The sequence below is a fragment of the Odocoileus virginianus genome, chromosome 7 (genome assembly GCF_023699985.2).
Source record: "Odocoileus virginianus isolate 20LAN1187 ecotype Illinois chromosome 7, Ovbor_1.2, whole genome shotgun sequence".
NCBI classification, from domain to species: domain Eukaryota; kingdom Metazoa; phylum Chordata; class Mammalia; order Artiodactyla; family Cervidae; genus Odocoileus; species Odocoileus virginianus.
This window is the reverse complement of record NC_069680.1, coordinates 58,959,493-58,978,722: the sequence shown is the minus strand read 5'-3', so window position 1 is coordinate 58,978,722 and position 19,230 is coordinate 58,959,493. Positions and strand designations below refer to the sequence as shown.

Sequence of the window (19,230 nt, the reverse complement as noted above, 5' to 3'; positions counted from 1 at the left end):
GTGTGAGAAACAAGGTTGGGATTCGGCACAGCAGTCCTGTCTTCAACAAGCTTTGTAGACTGGGGGGAGATGGAGAAGTGTCAGTTGTTTTGAAGGCATAAATAGGCACTTAAACCAGCCTTGGGACCTGTAGAAAGGGTCCCAAAACCATGTAGACCTCTACTAGAAAATATGAGGTGTCTTAGTCTTGCAGAATTTGGACGTAAACTACTTAAAGCGGTTGAGGGAAAGTGGTCTACTGAATGACGTATGACAGTATCGCTAAACTTCCTGTGAAGAACTAGTGAGGCAAATAATTGGGAACTACTTCATCATAAAATCATTTTTTTAAATGGGTTGAAATCTTTCCTGTCTTTGAAAAACTGAACCGTTTGCTCTGTGATTTTGGCCATATTTCTTCATCTGAATCTGAGTTTCTCATGCATAATGGGGATAACAAAACCTACTTCATCGGTTAACAAAATTAAGATAATGAATGAAAAAGGATTAGCATTGTCTGGCACACAGAACACAATAAATAAGAGCTATTTAAACTGATAAGCGGAACTATACCCAACATTTTGTAATAACCTATGAGAAAATAATCTGAAAAAAAGATATATGTGTATCAGTCTAACTGAATCACTAACCTAAACTCACACTGTAAATCAACTATACTTTAATTAAAAAATAAAAACAAGAAAAAAAAGCCTCATAGGTATGTCAAGGTTTTTAGAAAGAACTCAAAATGTAATCACTTTGTGACCAAGGGAAATACTGGGAGTTTTATTTCTGTATTTCATAAGATTAGTTTTTACTGCACATTCTTTAATCTGACAGTTCAAAGGAAATTGTTCATGATTCACAATTATGTTTCACAGTGTCAATTTTTTAACAGATAAATTTATGTAAATATACGATGCTTTCACTTAACACCCTGTGATATCCTTGAGCCAGGAGCTTTGATTTATCCATCTTTGTATCCTTAAGATTTTGGACAGTTCCTGGCACATATTAGCCTACCACTAGTAGTGGGGTTGGAGAAGGCAATGGCAGTACTGGCACTCCAGTACTCTTGCCTAGAAAATCCCACAGGCAGAGAAGCCTGGTAGGCGGGAGTCCATGGGGTCGCTAAGAGTTGGACACGACTGAGCGAATTCACTTTCACTTTTCACCTTCATGCATTGGAGAAGGAAATGGCAACCCACTCCAGTATTCTTGCCCGGAGAATCCCAGGGATGGGGGAGCCTGGTGGGCTGCCGTCTATGGGGTTGCACAGAGTTGGACACGACTGAAGTAACTTAGCAGCAGCAGCAGCAGCAGTAGTGGGGTAGAACCCTTTGAAATAAATTTTAGTTATATGTCCAGGTAGGAAAGCAATTAGGACGTTGCAGTCTAGTCAATAAACCACAAAATTTCATGGTGCTGTTGTATATGATATGGCTGTACACAGTACAGGGACATTTTTAATACCAACATGTTCAACAACAGAATAAGCCCAGAATGCTACTAAATGGGAAATTTTTGTCAAGGCTCATACAGTAAATTCTTTTTTAACATACCTGCACATAGGCACAAGGCCAAAATTCCAAGAGGAAATATGCAAATGGCCCTTTTTGGCTCACAGGTAGCCAGATTACTATATTTAATCTAATCGTCTGTACAAAATTCAGTAGCAAGTGGAAGAAATGGGTTTTACATCCATTCGATAGGGAATTGGAAGTACTTCTTGAATTCTGCCAAGCCAGTCTCCTCTGATGTAGATAGTGTAATATGTTTTCATAAGATTGGGAGAATTTTCTATTTCAAAAAGTATGTACACACACATACACAGTAAAATCAAAATCTATACAACAAAATGTAAGCAGTGATGGTCTCTGAGAGAAGTAATTATAGGTGGTTTTAATCTTCCATTTGCTTCTCTTTTTTTTTCAAATTTCCAACAATGAACATACAATTACTAATATTTTTTAAAGGAATATAGTTTTAAAAAATAACTATTAAGCACTACTCCCAAATTATACAAAACAAAAATGACAGGCTTTCAGACATTCACACCAAAGTGTGAATTTATTATCAAATTTCTAATGCTGAAAGGAAGAAAACATATTATTTACAAATTCAAAAGCTGAAGATCAAGGTAATAGATTTAGGTTCAAGTAGATATTAGGGGACCACAACACTAGGGTACAGAGCATCATACAGAAGGCTCTGAATAGCCAAAAGGTGGAGCCATGAAGCTGCTGAGCTCTATGAAGAAGGAGCAAAGATAAGAGGTGGACTGCAGCCCAAAGCTGAGAATTTGATAAGGAATTTCCCTGCCCCTCCTTCTTCCAGAAGACAGAGAAAGCTATTGTTTTCTTTTCTTAGGATCTGCCCCTTTCCTTCAGAGAAGGAAATGGCAACCCACTCCAGTATTCTTGCCTAGAGAATTCTGTGGACAGAGGAACCTGGTGGGCTGCTGTCCATGGGGTCACACAGAGTCAGACATGACTGAAGCGACTTAGCATGCATGCATGCATTGGAGAAGGAAATGGCAACCCACTCCAGTGTTCTTGCCTGGAGAATCCCAGGGACAGAGGAGCCTGGTGGGCTGCCGTCTATGGGGTCGCACAGAGTCAGACACGACTGAAGCAACTTAGCAGCAGCAGCAGCCCCTTTCTGTGCTAATAAGGATTCCAGCCTTTAGCAAGGGGACCCCTTAAATCCATTCTCCCCCTTGGTGTTTACCTGCATGCATTATCTTTTTCACTCTTCTCCCTTACCCTCCAATGGCTCTTCTAAAACAAGGTCTATGAAGCCTTCCAATATATGACTCTGGTCGTGTTCTCACCACCACTTTCCTCACAGTCAAGATCCTGGCAACAAGGACTACTTATCTTTTGCCATGCTTAGACCATGTTGCATTAGCTACTCTGTGCCTGTTTCTTTTACCTCGCTTAACTCATAATCATCATAGCCAAAACGCTTTCTCTGAACCTCCCACCCCAGGTTCCTGGGCTGCGCTTGGTGTTCTGGTACATTTTGCCAATCATCACACTTCGTCATTGCCATGGACCTATGTTTATGTGTCCATCTATTTCACTATATTCTGAGCTATCAAGGGCAGAGACTGAGCACTCCTTATTAACTTTTATATTAATAAGTTATTCTGAGGTACCACACACCTCAGTAGGAATGCAGCCCTTATTCCATTTTGGGTATCAATACAGAGTTCACACTTACACAAATGCAGACAGAGCCATCTAGATTTCCCTCCCCCAAGTCATTAGCTATTTGGAATCCCACTGCCCATAATCAAAACTTCTCAATCCAGCACCAACAGTCCTTCTTCCCTCTTGGGCTAACTGTAATCTGGCCCTTACTGGAAAATACTCCCCTATTGCTTCCTCATACATACATTGCTTATTCCTTCACATGCAATGTATATTGGTGTCAGTGTCTTCCTCTTTTCCTCAGAGTTACTCCTTGACTTTCATGTAAATGCCCTTGTCCCTTTGGAAATCTGTGATAATCTCCTTTTCCCACTCCTAATTCAAGTAATTTGCCAACCTCCACCACTTATGGTATTTTGACACCTGGATTAGTCTTACACTCCCTCCTCAGTTCTCATTTGTCTTCATTATCCATGGAAACCATACACATAACTGGCTTCTCGGTTCTTTGACCACTTAAACTGAAATAACCTTTGCCCCCAACAGGCCTGCTCTGCAGTTGTCTTCTCAGCAGCTCCTCTCCTGAATCCTGACTCAGCCCTCAATCCTGTGCCCCTTCTCCATCCTCCCTGTCAACCCCATCTCCACTTCAATTCCTAAGCAGTCTAGACTCCTTGGACTGTTACTCTAATCACTTCACTGAATCCTTAACATCTTCACCTTGTCATCATTTAACTTTAGAGCAAAACCCCAGTCCCCCCATCAGCTGTCCCCAACCTCCACTCCTACAGCACAGTGCTGAGTGTTGTCATAGGAAATCCCTCAACCACTCTAATGCCACTACAAATTCAGTCTCTCATCACGACTGGATGTCTGTGACCCTGTTTGCCTGGTGAGTTCTTCATCATGTTCTCTACTCAATACCTCTCGTTCCTCCCCTTTCCTCAAATTTCCTAGCCTACTACTTCCCTTTTCACCTTCAGTGGCTGACCATGTAAAACTACCACAGGAAAAAAATAGGAAGACATTAGGCAGATAATCTCTCAACTTTTTACCTTAACACCTGCAAACTCACCTCCATGATAATCATAATACCTTCCTCTTGCAATGCAGGAGACTCAGATTCAATCTATGGGTTGATCCCTGCATCAGGAAGATCCCCTGGAGAAGGAAATGGCAACGCACTCCAGTATTCTTGCCTGGAGAATTCCATGGACATAGGAGCCCAGCAGACTGCAGCCCATGGGGTCACAGAGTCGGACACAACTGAGCAACTAACACTTTCATTTTTCACTTTTCTGCTAAGGCTATAATCTCCAGGATGCACTTGAGCTCATTTGTTTGGATCTTCATAGGGATTTTGATCCATCATATATTCATTCTTTCTGCTCCCCCCTCCTGTCCTGCTCTCTCCCATATTAGTATTTTAGCATGTTCAAATTTCCCTCATCTCCCCACCCAGCCAACACAAAATTCTCACTGCAATCTCATCCTTTCTTCTACGTCGTTTTAGCTTGTTCTTCCCTATTCCTAGCCAAGTTTCTGGAAGAAGTGTTCATTGTTTGTTGTCCCTACTTCACCTCCCATATCCTGCTGAAGCCATGGCTAAATAGCTTCTCTCAATACTGTGTTAATATGGCTGCTCCCCACATCAATGTCTGCTTGCCAAATCCAAAGGCCATTTCAATTTTCTCTTCTGGTGCCTCTGGAAGCCCCATATTTCTGGGCTTTGGGCCCTCTTCTTCTCATCCCTTCTCAGTGGGATTCCCTTTTCCTCTGCTATGCAGTAAGTACACTGGTGTGCCTTCAGGTTCCGTTTTCAGACCTTTTTCCTTACTATACTTTCCCTGGATCATCTCATCTACTAACAGCTACAATTACCATTTTTTGTTTATTATTGCCAAATCTTTCGAACATCCTCTCTCCTTCATATAAATCCAACAGCCTACTGTTTATCTCCTGACATATGGGCTGCTGCTGCTGCTGCTAAGTCACTTCAGTCGTGTCCAACTCTGTGCGACCCCATAGACGGCAGCCCACCAGGCTCTGCTGTCCCTGGGATTCTCCAGGCAAGAACACCGGAGTGGGTTGCCATTTCCTTCTCCAATGCATGAAAGTGAAAAGTGAAAGTGAAGTCGTTCAGTCGTGTCCAACTCTTAGCGACCCCATGGACTGCAGCCCACCAGGCTCCTCCATCCATGGGATTTTCCAGGCGAGAGTACTGGAGTGGGTGCCATTGCCTTCTCTGGACATATGGACTACTGAGTATTAAAATACATCTAATCCTGAAAAAAAAAAAAAAAGAGATAAAATACATCTAATCCTGAACTAGTCATGTTCCCTCTCTCCCCCACATAACTTTTCTCGCTCTTTGTTCTAGTACCTATCCCAGTGACAAACACAGGTTTAATTCTTCTGCCTCTTTTATCTTCCAATTGAAAGCACCAAGTCCTAACAATTCCATATCCTAAAAACCTCTGAAATCTATCCATGTTTCTCAAAGTCCATGGCCACTATTTAGCATAGTAGTTAAGAATGCTGGTTCACAAGCTAGACTTGGTTTAAATAATCACTCCACTATATATTATCCAGCTGAGTGATTCTAAATAAGCAATAACGTCTCAAGTGCCTCAGTTCTCATCACTCAGAATATGTTGCCTATCATTCATTAGTGCAGACCACCATCACCTCTACCTGGGATTACTCTAACAGCATCTTAAGAGGGCTCATAGTGCCTAGTCTGGCCCTTCTGCAATTCGGTCTCCTCAGTGTAGTCAGTAATCTTTCTAAAACACAAATCTCATCATGTTAACTTCTTACTATAAAGACTTTAATGATTCTTCCTTGTCTTCAAGAAAATATTTCAACTCCTGGGGCCTCTCTGGTGGTCCAGTGATTAAGACTCCATGCTTCCACTGCAGGGGTTGCAGGTTCAATCCCTGGTCTGAAAACTAAGATCCTATATGCCATGTGGCAAAAAAAGGAAAAAGAAAAAAGCTCTGTGATAAATACAGTATTTCAATTCCTTAAAAATGCACATAGGACTTTTAAAATCTGGTTCCTAAATCCTTATCTATTACTGTCCTCTATCACATGTAAGTCATACTGAACTATGTGGAGGCCTTCAGATTTACCATGCTATTCTCTGCCTCTGTCTGGGTTGCCGCATATACAAGCATCCCTAGGAAATATCGTGGGTTCAGTTCCAGACCACCGCAATAAAGCAAATACTGCAATAACGTGAGTCTCACAAATTTTTCAGTTTCATAGTACATATAAAAGTTATGTTTACACTATACAAGTCTAAAGTGTATAACAGCTTTATGTCTAAAATAATGTACATACATTCGAAAATAGTATCAGAAAAAATGGGACCAACAGACTTGTTCAACACAGGACTGCCACAAACCTTCCATTTTTAAAATATACAGTATCTGTGAGGTGCAACAAAACAAGGCAGGCCTGTACTGTTCTGGCTACAAGCCCCATCCCTTCTAAACTGGCCAGATCAACGTGTGCTTCTGCTTTACTTCTATCACTCCATCTAAAAAAGCCTGACTCCTAAGACTGATTAGGCACACCCCAGTTAGATCCTTCACATTCCATAGCTACTTTCATCCTAAACACCAGGTGTTAATCTCAACCAGAATTGCTGCTTTAAACTATAAGTTCCTTGAAGATGGTGACCATGCCTTATTCACCACTGTACCCCTAGGGGCTAGGATAGTGATGGACACGTAGTAAACCTTCAACAAGTAACTTTAACTGTGGAATATATTACTGAGGATGCACTGCTCGCACACCTTTTAATTAACTTTATCCAACATTTAAAATGTTACATCTAACCAATCATGTTACCAGTCTTTATAGCCCTTTAATGCAGAAGGAATTTCTTATTTTCTACTATATTATTATATGGAAGGAATGATCTGAATACAGACACACCATATTTTGTATTATGCAAGTAAGATTAAGATTGACTTGGCTGCCACATTTTAGAAGAAATTTTAAAAGATAACATTGAGAAAATTCTTAACACACAGTGAAAAGAGACAATAAAAGGTTTTTTTATTCAAAGGTATAACTGGGTAAGTAGATTTGTTTACAACCATTCTTGTGAAATACTTTTTAAAAAAATACAACCAACTTCTTTCCAAATAGCAGACACAGACCTCAGCTATGTTGACCTAATTTTTGGTTGATAATGTACATGATTATGCAGAAACAGGCAAGCTCACACTGGCAGATTAACTATCTCAGTCAAAACTCCGTTTGTGGCCCCCACTTCTTGATCGATTTCTATTCCCACTTCGTCTTCTACCATCTTGTCGACTTCCTGACCGACTCCCCTGCCGACTCTGTCTACCTGACCGGCCACCGGATCGACCACCTGGCCGGCCCGACCGGCCTGACCGGCCACCTGACCAACCACTCCTCTGTCTGGAATTAGAAGATGTGTTTCCATCATAATATTCTTCAATTTCAGGCAACTTGGCTGGCACTGAGAGTATCCAGTCTGAATCATGCCACTCTGCCTGTTGGGGTAATTTACAGGATTAACACAAATGCAAAATAGAAACCATAAGCAAGCACATGAGTACAGGAAACTCTTTGCATATCTATTAGCTAAATGTCATCAATCCATAAAGTCCAGAGTATCTGGAATAAAACTAAAAACCAGAAAGCAAAAACATATTCAAAGCTAAAACACAGGAACTTGAGTTCCTAAATTTTATGAACAAACAAAACAGAAACAGACTCAGATACAGAGAACAAACAGGTGGTTGCCAGAGGAGAGAGACATGGGGGGATGAGTGAAACAGATAAAGGAGATCAAGAGACAGGAACTTCCAGTTACAAAATAAATTAATCACAAGGATGAAATGTACAGCTTGGGGAATACAGTTAATTATACTGTAATATTTTCGAATGATGAACGTAGCAAGACTTATTGTAGTGATCATTTTGTAATATAAATACCAAATCACTATATTGTACACCTGGAACTAACACAGTTTCGTAGGCCAATTATACTTTTTAAATTTTTTTAAAAATGTAGACACTGGGAGGAAATGCTTCAAAATGCTAATAGTGGTTATCTCTGGGGGATGGGAATTTATGTATGATTGTTACTTTTTTTTGTCAATCACTTAGCCGTGTCTGATTCTTTGCAACCCCATGGAGTGTAGCCCACCGGGCTCCTCTGTCCATGGGATTCTCCAGGCAAGAATACTAGAGTGGGCAGCCATTCCCTTCTCCAGGTGATTATTACCTTATACTTTTATGTATTTCTAGTTGTCTGCAATGAACATGTACTGCTTGTAATATTACAAAAAAAAAGTCATTAAAAATGAAAAAAATCCTCTTAAAACTTAAATCTCAAATTTAATGTAACAGTACAAAGCTTGGATCCTCCTCGACCCAAAAAAAGTTTCTAAAAGCTCAGTATTAGTCCGAGGAGAAATTTTCAGGCCAATTTTGGGACTCTAAATTCCTACTCGGTTTATACATTCTAAAAGAGCCCACCAGTTTCTCAGCACAAAACGAATAGGCCACACTAATTAGTGGTCATTGCTTTCAGAAGATATACTGACAAAAACAAGATCTGAGAGCTGATAATGCAGATTAAAAATCTGTCAACAGGGACTAAAAATGTCACTATTGGAAACAATTTGGTATCAGGGTAAGCAAAATATAAAAATCAGCAGCCCTTAAGAGCATCAATATGTCATATCCTGCTACACTGTTTTTCATTGTGATCACGAGTTGCCAAGGCAAGTTAATATCAAAATACCTTACATGTCAGAATGAGCAGAGACAAACAGCCACATACACACAACTGGTGGCAATGTATGACCAAAGCCTTAAAAATACACACATTTTTTGGCCAAGCAGACATCTTAAAAAGTTCATCTTAAAGAAAGAAACTTGGCAATGCATAAAGAATTAGCTATGCCAACATTTAAAGCCAACCTGTTTATAATGCATGTGAGTTGCTCAGTCATGTCCGACTCTTTGTGACCCCACGGACTGTAGCCTGCCAGGCTCTTCTGTTCATGGAATTCTCCAAGCAAGAATACTGGAGTGGGTTGCCATTTCCTTCTCCAGAGGATCTTTCCAATCCAGGGATCAAACATTGCAGGCAGATTCTTTACCATCTGAGCCACCAGTGCAAATCTGTTTATAATAGAGTATTAGTATTGGAAATAATCTAAATGTCATAAAATAGGACACTGTTTAAGTTGGTCACCCATGTGGCCAAATGCCAGGGGGCCAATAAAAGTAAGTAACTGTATAGTTGATAAACAAATGTGTTTACAACATATTCTGAATTTTAAAAAGGACTTTGGAAACCAAATAATCCCATTCTTGTGTCAAAATATGTATATAAATATGCACAGGGACACAAATAGACAAATTTCACAGTGTAGGAATTTAGTGGACAATCTCTTTCTTCTTCAGATAAAACACAGGAAAATTTTTTTAAAGAAAGAGAGAAAGGAATTGAAGAAAAAGAGACAAAAATCAAATTATATAGAATGAACTTTGCAGACCTTCTTATATTTAAAAACTTCAGGAGATAGGGGAAAATGTAAACACAAAATTGGATAATACTAATGAATTACTATTTGGGGGGTTAATAATGGTATTATCTTTTTTTAAGTGCTTTTAATATCTTAGCTATATAAAAGTATTTATGAAAAAAAAAAAAAGTCTTTATGGTTGAAATGATAGACTTCCTAGAATTTGTTTCAAAAGAATACAGGAGAGGGCTTCCCTGGTGGCTCAGTGGTAAGGAATCCACCTGCCAATACAGGAAACACAGGGCGGTTCGAGCCCTGATCCAGGAAGATCCCACAGGACGTGGAGCAACTAAGCCTGGGTACCACGAATACCAAGCCTGTGCTCGAGAGCCTGGGAGCTGCAACTACAGAGCCCACGAGCCACCAGTACTGAAGCCTGTGAGCGCTGCAGCCCGTGCCTCGCAGCAGGAGAAGCCACCGCAATGAGAAGCGCATGCACTGCAACTGGAGAGCAGCCCCCACTCTCTGCAACTGAGGAGAAGAAACGCCCACACAGCAAGGAAGACCCAGCACAGCCATAAATAAAATTAAAAAAATACAGTGTAAGTGGATGGAAGTAGACATGAAACACACCTGACCATGAGTTGATAACTGCTGAAGCTGGGTGATGAGTACATGAGGATTTGGACTGCAATTCTATTTTTTCACATTTGACAAACTGGATATTTATAATTTATTAGTTTATTAAGGAATTTTTAATTGATTTACACATGATAAAGATATTATGAATATGTTTTTTAATCCCTATCTTTTTGAGAAACATATTCAACTATTTAACAGATAAAAATTTTTATATACCTGTAACCTTTCTGATTCAGTTGTGGGAACATCAAAGCAAACACCCTAAAAGCAAAATGAAAATATTTTTATTTAGATGCACATGAGTTGATTTTTTAAAACACCTTCTTATAATTTTATATAAACTAAAAAAAGAAAAGATTAAGTGGGTCCCATGACTGCTTACAGAATTAAACCAGCTAATACATAATAATGCATGACACAGAATGGCTGCTAATTATACTTCCTAAATCTAAAAGTAAACCAATATCTAATAAGAATTGACTCCTAATAAGCATCTAGAGTATTCTCCAGAAAAGTTTTTGTAGACACTATAATGTTCCATGTCCCTTGTAAAATGACCCATCTAATAAATTCCTTTAAAAATTTAGTGCCAGGAGATAACCTAAGATGTTTCCTCTTTGATCTGGGCTGCCAGTACACTGAAAGTTAATTAATATCCAAGTACAGCAAATGGTTTGGCCTAAGGATCTAGGTATATTTTCCCTCCCCCTCCACATTTTTTCTGAATGTACAAAGTTGTCCTACTTGCCACAGATCTCTTTTGAAGGTAATATTAAACTTTGAGAAAGATAACTTTCCAATAAACAAGTTAATAAATTCTAGAGTAGCATGAACTTATATAGTCAGGTGAGATGAATAAATGTAACATCTTTTCACAAAACCATTAGAAGAAATCAGCCACTAAGATTACAGATGGCTTTAACTTCGCTATTTCATAACTGTATGAAAATACCTAATTCAGTTATCCTCATTAACAACCAACAGCAGGCCACTTAGAAATCAATATTGTGTATTCTCTTTAAAAAAAAAAAAAGAACTATTTGGCTGTTGCAATTATGTTACTCAATTGTAAAATAAACACACACAACCACATATGCATTCAAAGGCAGAAACTTAGATAACTTGAAAATTACAAATTAGCAGAATGACTTAACAGCTTTCTAGAGGAATGGGTTACTTACATAACTCCCCAAATTTCCAACTGGAAACACACTAACACATGGATAAAACAGTATTATCCATCCCATTAGACTTAAAAAAAAAATGAACAAAATCTATTAGTCTTTATAAACATATACGGCAGTTGCCTAAGAAAACCTACCATATTTCCTTTTAGGAGGCACATTCTGGTAATTTGGGACACAGCATTACTACTCAGCTTTCTGTTAAGTTCTTTCCAAGCACAGCTGACATCCTGTATTTCTTCTGGGCTTTCCAGAGTCATGGTCACAAACCCCTTAAGGAATAAAAGTCACACTGTGTTTGAGAGAAAAGCAGCAGCAGTAGGACAATAACATTCTAACTTGACAGCCTTTTTTGACTTACGGCATCCCAAGTGGCACTAGTGGTAAAGAACCTGCCTACCAACACAGGAGATGCAAAAGACAAGGGTTCAATCCCTGGGAAGATCCTCTGGAGGACGGTATGGCAACCCACTCCAATACTCTTGCCTGGAGAATCCCATGGACAGAGGAGCCTGGAGGGCTGTAGTCCATAGCATTGCAAAGAGTTGGACACAACTGAAGCAACTTAGCATGCATGTGTGCACTTCTTATAAGCCAACATGACCAATATAACATGACCACTAAAAAAATAACTTATTTTAAACTATATTAATATAAGACTAATGCTTACAGATCATTAAAAGCACCATTCTTGTATACATTGATGTAAAGAGTACATTTAATTGTAAACATAATGCTTCAAGAGGAAATTAAACTACAGCATCAAGGATAAGAAGGTAGTGAAGAATTAAGGAAATGCTGAAGGACTCAAGGTTAGCTTTGAGTGGAAAAACAAGAGGACATAAACTTCTTTAAACTTTTGAAGGACTACACTTGAGCAAAAATGACTTGCTCTGTGAAACTTCACTGGACAACAAAATGGTCAAGTGAAGAAGATATAGGGAGGCACTGATGTAACAAATAGTTAAGTGCCCCCTAGGTATGTGCCAGTACTGTCCTAGGTACTAGAGATTCAGCAATCTATAGTCCTTTGTCTCAGAGTTACCCTGTAGTGTATATGTAGCAAGGGGTTGGGGTGGGGGCAGTGAATAACGATGGGAGTTGTTGCTGTCTAGTTGCTAAGTTGTGTCCAACTCTTTTGCTACTCTTTTGTAGCCCACCAGGCTCCTCTGTCCATGGGATTTCCCAGGCAAGAATACTGAAGTGAATGGCCATTTCCTTTTCCAGGAAAGCTTCCTGACCCCGAGGATCAAACCCAAGTCTCCTGCTTGGCAGGCGGATTCTTTACCACTGAGCCACCAGCGAAGTCCAACGGTGGGTGAGGAGACAGTAAACAAATAAGTAAATATATGTAATGTCAGACAGTCATAAGAATCATGAAAAAAATAATAAAGCAGGAGAAGAAAATGAAAAGAGAGAGTCAAGGCAGCAACAAGCTACTTTAGACAGGGTGATGGGGAAATTCTCTGATACAGTGATACCTGATAGAAAGCTGAATGAAGTGAAGGAGGGAGCGAAGATTCGTAAGAGAACATTCAGTATAATACAAATAAGCACAAAGGCCTTGTGTAGGATTAAGTTTATATTTGAGTATCAGCAAGTAGGTTATGACAATTGAAACGAGCAAGGGGAGAGTGATAGGAGATGAGGCCAAGAGGTAGAAAGGGAAGACCCTGCAGCACATTCCTTGTAAAGACTTTGGACTTTGATTTAACCCATAAAAGAAATACAAAACCACTAACACCCTGTTGCTAAGATATTTAAGCAGAGGTTAGATGACCCATCTGCCAAAGAGGGATTCTTTTATTAGATAAAAGTTGGGATTAGATGACCTCTTAGATACTTCTTAGGTTTAAAAGTCTACCTTATGTTGATGTATGGCAGATATGAAACAAATACTATAAAGCAATTATCCTTCAATTAAAAATAATTTTTAAAAGGTAAAAAAAAAAGATATTACAATGGTAATGATGCAATATTATAAACAGTTTTATGCCAATAAATTTGATGACTTAAAAAGTGTACCTTAATGTTTCCTTAAGAAATGTGGTTTAAGTTTTCTTGAGAAGTATCTGGTAGGTTATTAGGGATAAAGTATTTGCTCAGTGCTAAAATAACACCCCATGGATTTCTTACTAATTACAGAATAAAATATACTTTTTATAATGGGAATACATGGCTCTGGTATGGTTTGACATCCGATACTGACCTGGCAGGGGGATAGGTCAGATGGTGTTTTATGCACACATACATACTCTCCACATATACAGGCAATCCTTACTTTGCATGGCATTATGTTAGCTGCAGAGTCTATTTCTCAATTTGCATGGCTCCATGACCAAAAAAAAAAACATGAGGAACAGGTTCTGACATACAAGTTTCAGTTAACACAATACTGTGCAAAGTAAAGATGCCCTGTATTTCTCTCCAGATAGGTATCTATGGTTCAATTTTAATCTTTCTCAACCACATACAATTTTCTCACAGATTTCTACCTTATCGGAGGTGATCAAAGATCGTGGTTCAAAACTCGATGCGCCAGAGATGTGGGCTAATGCTGCAGCCAGTGCATCCACTGCCCCTTTCTCTTCTATCAGTCTCTGAGCTGATGGTCGGAAAAAATCAACAGCAGCATAAGAAACGGAAGCCAAAGACCTACGGTTTAAAAACAGTAAATTTTCCTGGTCAAGACAAAGGGGAAAGATTAAAGATAAAAGAATGAATGGGAAAAGAAAGCAACATTTTCATATTTTAATATAATTAAATGTCTGTTGGTAAAACTGGTGATTAAATTTTCTGATATGTCAACTAGGAGAGCTTAAGATGTATAGCCTAATACAAGAGAAAAAATCATTCAGCAAGGTCAGAAAGCATACCTGATGGCATCCATGCTTTTAGATTTAACTAAATCCATTGTAGAAGGAACACCTACACGTTTAAAAGTAATTCCCTGAAAATGAAAGAATTACATTAAAGAAAAATGGAAGTCTTTACAATTAATTCCTAAATTAATCTAGTTTGTTGAATTTCCATTTCTTGGACTTAAAGATTTCCAAGCCCTAGCAGATCAAGATTTCCTAATAAATCATCAATAACAAATTCTAGAAAGAGAAAAAAAAATTTTTTTTCAATTGTCTCTTAGTTACAAATCATAGAATTACAGTTACAAAACAGCTGATTTTTAAAAAAAGATGCTGTTTACAATAAATTTTTTCTTATTAGCTTCATCGTACAAAGTATGTCAAATAATGTATGAAAATACACATCATAAAAACAGGAAAAATACTACAAAAACTTGAGACCACAAAAAATGTGTAATTTCTTGTAGAAACTCGCTATTGTAACATTACTCAATACAATCTTGACTATTACACCAAGATAATGTCACAATCATCCATTTACAATATCAGGCTAAGAGGTACAGAAATCACAATGCACTTCTGATTTTAGTCAGGGAGAAATTCAAGGGAAAAGGGAGAAAGTCAGCTCTTCTGTCTTCATAATAAAAGCTGTATTAAAACAAAGTCTTGCAGCTAATATAACTTTAGCTCTCCACATGCTTCACATCCAAATGCAGCTTAAATGAGAAGTCATAAAATCTATTTGTGAGAACAAATATAAAAAGATCTCTTTTCTAAGGCACCATTTAGATAATAAGCCTGAAATAATTTAACTCTACTTACTGCTTTTTGTTCCACATATCGTAATTGACCTCTTTCTCTCGGTTGATAAAAACATATGCAGATCCCTGTCCGGCCAGCTCGACCTGTGCGTCCAGAGCGATGAATATAGGACTCAACATCCTAAAAATAAAAGAGGTAACTCTTCTTAAAAATCTGGCAAATTAAACAGTCATTCCAGCAACCAAATAGTAATACTAGAAGCAACAAGACTACTACTATCAATAATAACATTTTTATTTCAATCCTGCTGCTCTTTTTAATATCCCAGAGAATGTTTATGTTTGAATTCTGCAGTGAAAGGGATGAGATTTAGAACCTTTTTATCCAGCCTATCCCAAGGTTCTTTATATGGCAACTTTTTATTCTTCTCTTGCATGATTTCATACTTCAAATGTAAATAAAGCAGTTAATTATTTGCAAAGGTACCAGATTCCGATCGATTTAACTACACTAACAAAAACTGGCTAAGAGCAAGAATAGATAATATATATATATTTTAATCTAAGCGAAGTCTTGTAAATAAAAGGCAATTTACATAGCTACTCTTATTTTCTCCAAATCAAATCTCATTTCCTTGCAAAGTAAAAACCCAACTTACACCTATTAGAATGGCCATCACCAAAAAGACAGAAGAGAACAGATTAACATTTGTTAATGCTGGTGTGGAAGTGGAGAAAAGATAACTTTATGCACTGTTGGAAAACAGTATGGAGGATCCTCAAAAGTTAAAAACAGAATGACCGCATGATCCAGTATTACATTTCCAGGAGTATATCCAAAGGATATGAAAACACCATTCAAAAAGATATTCACACCCCTATGTTCACAGCAGCATTATTTACAATAGTCAAGACACAGAACCAACCTAAGTGTCCATCAAGATACGAACGAATAAAAAGGTTTATATGGAATATTATTCAGCCATAAAAAGAGGAAATCCTACCATTTGTGACAACATGGATGAACCTTAAAGGCAATATGCTAAGTGAAATAAGTCAGAGAAAGCCAAATACTGTATGATCTCACTTATACATGGAATCTAAAAAAACAACAACAACAAATTAAAAAACTAAACTCATAGAAAGAGATCAGACTTGTGGTTACCAGAAGCAGAGGGTGGGGGGAAGGAGAAATGAAGGAAGATGGTCAAAAGACATAAACTTTCAGTTAAAAGATAATTCCTTTCTTCTTTTATACCTACATGAGAAGATGGATGGTGGTTTAACCTACTGTGGGCATCAATTCACAACATATATAAATCAAAGCATAGTGCTGTTATGGCTTAAACTTATACAGTGATGTATGTGAATTATTTTTCAATAAAATTGGTGGGGGAAAAACTTATTTCCTACCTGTGGAGGTGAACTCTGAATCACCAGGTCAACCTCAGGAATGTCCAAACCACGGGCAGCCACATTGGTTGCCACCAAAACTTTAAAACTACCCTCTCTGAAGCCTTTCAGTGTAATTTCTCTTTGTGACTGAGCGATGTCCCCATGTAAACACTGGGCATTCTATTTGAAACAAAAAGGAAAAGTAAGTGTATAGCACATACTTAGCAGTGACAGCATCCAAATACTATAAAGTCTGTGCTCTTTTTGTTGTTGTTTTTATTTATTTGGCCACACCGTACAGCATGTGGGATCTTAGTTCTCCACCAGGGATTGAACCTGCACCCCGGGAGTGCAAGTGTGGAGTCTTAACCACTGGACCACCAGGAAAGTCCTTCCTCTTTTTGTTGCTGTTTCTAAATCTGGTAATTATAAAAATACATGCTTTTAAAAATCAAACAATGCAGAAAAACATTTAGCATAAAATGGAAAAGCTTTCCTAGTATCAGTCTCCTAATAAGTAACTGCTAACAGTTCAATAAATATTCCTCCACACATTATTTTTTAAACATACACACCTCACAAATCCTAGCATATAATTTTATGAATTTACTTATAAAGGTGGGATTATATTGGGACTTCCCTGCTGGTCCAGTGGCTAAGACTCTGCACTCTCAATGTATGCGGCCTAGGTTTGATTCCTCGGGGAACTAGATCCCACATGCTACAACTAAGAGCTCACAAGCCACACATGCTGATCCCAACAAGATCCCACATGCTGCAACGAAGACCTCGTGCAGCCAAATAAATAACTTTTTTTTAAAAAAGAGATTATACTATATATGTATGGTTTTACAACCTACCTTCTAAATTTGTTATATCTCAGCCAGATACACATCTACTTAATTTTTTAAAACTACATATGATTTCTTCATACAGTATCTTCAGTATCTTTCTTCATACAGATCTACAGTATCTTCTTTTTTTCTGGCCGCAACCCATGCAATCTTAGTTTCCCCAACAGGGACTCAGCCCAGCCCCAGCAGTGAAAGCTCTGAGTCCTAACCACTGGACTGCCAGGAAATTCCCAGTATCATTTATTTTAGCAATACTCTACTAATGAACATTTGGGTAGGATCCAAACTTTCACCTTTAGAAACAATGCTATAGTGAATAACCTTGTACTGTATCTCCAGATCCCTCAGTATATGTATATTTCAGTAAGCTACATATCTAGAAGTTGAATTCCTAGGTCAAAAATTCTAAACATTTAACATTTTAATAGCTACTGTAAAATTGTATTATAAAAAGAAGTTTGTAAACAGACAGCATATGCACATATGACTGGAGCCATAGGAGTGATTAGTTATATTTATCTATACACATAACAATACTTAGTCCTAACCACTAGACCACCAGCAAATTCCACAGCTATACTTCTATATTTCTATACTTACTGACTGCTTGTTGTAAGAAAAGCACTGTAATAAACACCTTAAATTATTTTGTCTTAAAAGTATAAAAAAAAATTAATATCAATTTTTAAAATGGGAACATGGGCAGTGACGTATGAAGTGATTCGCCCTAGGTTACAGAGCCAGGAAATAACACAACTGGAATTTACATTGTGTTCTGACTCCAAAGTGCAACTAATCATTATACACAGAAAGAACATGTTAATAAGTGAGAACAATTACAGAAGTAGAACTGTAAGGAATGCCAGTATTTAAAGTGCAAGTAAGAACACAAAAAGACTTCAATAAAGTTGGGAAAGATTAGCCAGGGAAGAAGGAAGAAACCTGTGTGATAGCATGGAACCCAAATTAGGAGAACTGTTTCAAGAAAAGATACTTTTTTTTAAAGTCAAAAGCAAATATACTTTTCCACAAACATCTATGACAAAATTTAGTGACAAAGTATTTTCATGGTTTCCACACATAAGAGAGACAAAAACCTATGGCAGGGGGGTGGGGGGTGCTTGCTAGTCCTAAGAACAGATAGATACTCCCCAGAAAGCATAATGGGGAAAGCATAATTTGAGAAAGTCAGCTGAAACTGGTAGAATTCTTACACATTTAAGGGTGATTGTGAGGAGCCAGAGATAAAGTGTGAAACCAAATACCAAAAAAATTAGAATTCTAGAAATTCTGCTGAAAAAGCCTTAAACAGTCTCGGCCCAAATGAACTTTCAAATTAACAAACTGATGCTTCCTTGCGGGGACAAAACCCTAAAATTCAAACTGAGGATGACAGGGATCCCAGAAGCAAAGGAACGAGATGACTCTCAGATGAAAGTGAAAGGAAAATCAGCCAGAGCTCAGAAAGTGGGAGACTTTTTTAAAACAACTTTACTGAGATATACTTTGTAGACTGTATTCTTAAATACTATCAAAAATAAAAGAGGCAGTTCTAGACCTGTGAAGTGAGAAAACTATTCTGACCCATAGCTCCTCATCAAAAGTTTGAAAAGATTAATCCCATTTAAAAATGAGCAACACAACTCCAGAAAAATAAATGACTCAATCAAAAAATGGGCCAAAGAACTCAACAGACATTTCTCCAAGGAAGACATACAGATGGCTAACAAACACATGAAAAGATGCTCAACATCACTCATTATCAGAGAAATGCAAATCAAAACCACAATGAGGTACCATTATACGCCAGTCAGGATGGCTGCTATCCAAAAGTCTACAAGCAATAAATGCTGGAGAGGGTGTGGAGAAAAGGGA

General features: G+C 38.1%; 1 protein-coding gene across 3 annotated transcripts in view; it reads right to left on the bottom strand.

The window, feature by feature from the left end:
- Positions 1 to 7,177: 7,177 nt before the first annotated feature.
- The window catches only part of DDX50 (DExD-box helicase 50), a 30,207-nt gene continuing 18,154 nt past the window's right edge, over positions 7,178 to 19,230 (bottom strand). For 2 of the 3 annotated variants that reach the window (XM_020869864.2, XM_020869865.2), the window contains exons 9-15: positions 16,520 to 16,681; positions 15,168 to 15,287; positions 14,361 to 14,434; positions 13,980 to 14,139; positions 11,622 to 11,756; positions 10,517 to 10,561; positions 7,178 to 7,669 (exon numbers count right to left, since the gene is read on the bottom strand). In XM_020869864.2, the coding sequence (XP_020725523.1) occupies positions 7,391 to 7,669; positions 10,517 to 10,561; positions 11,622 to 11,756; positions 13,980 to 14,139; positions 14,361 to 14,434; positions 15,168 to 15,287; positions 16,520 to 16,681 (975 nt within the window). In that variant the 3' untranslated portion in view covers positions 7,178 to 7,390. Of the gene's footprint in view, positions 7,670 to 9,107; positions 9,312 to 10,516; positions 10,562 to 11,621; positions 11,757 to 13,979; positions 14,140 to 14,360; positions 14,435 to 15,167; positions 15,288 to 16,519; positions 16,682 to 19,230 lie in introns of all 3 variants that reach the window. The other variant, XR_011488773.1, reaches the window with a different exon arrangement.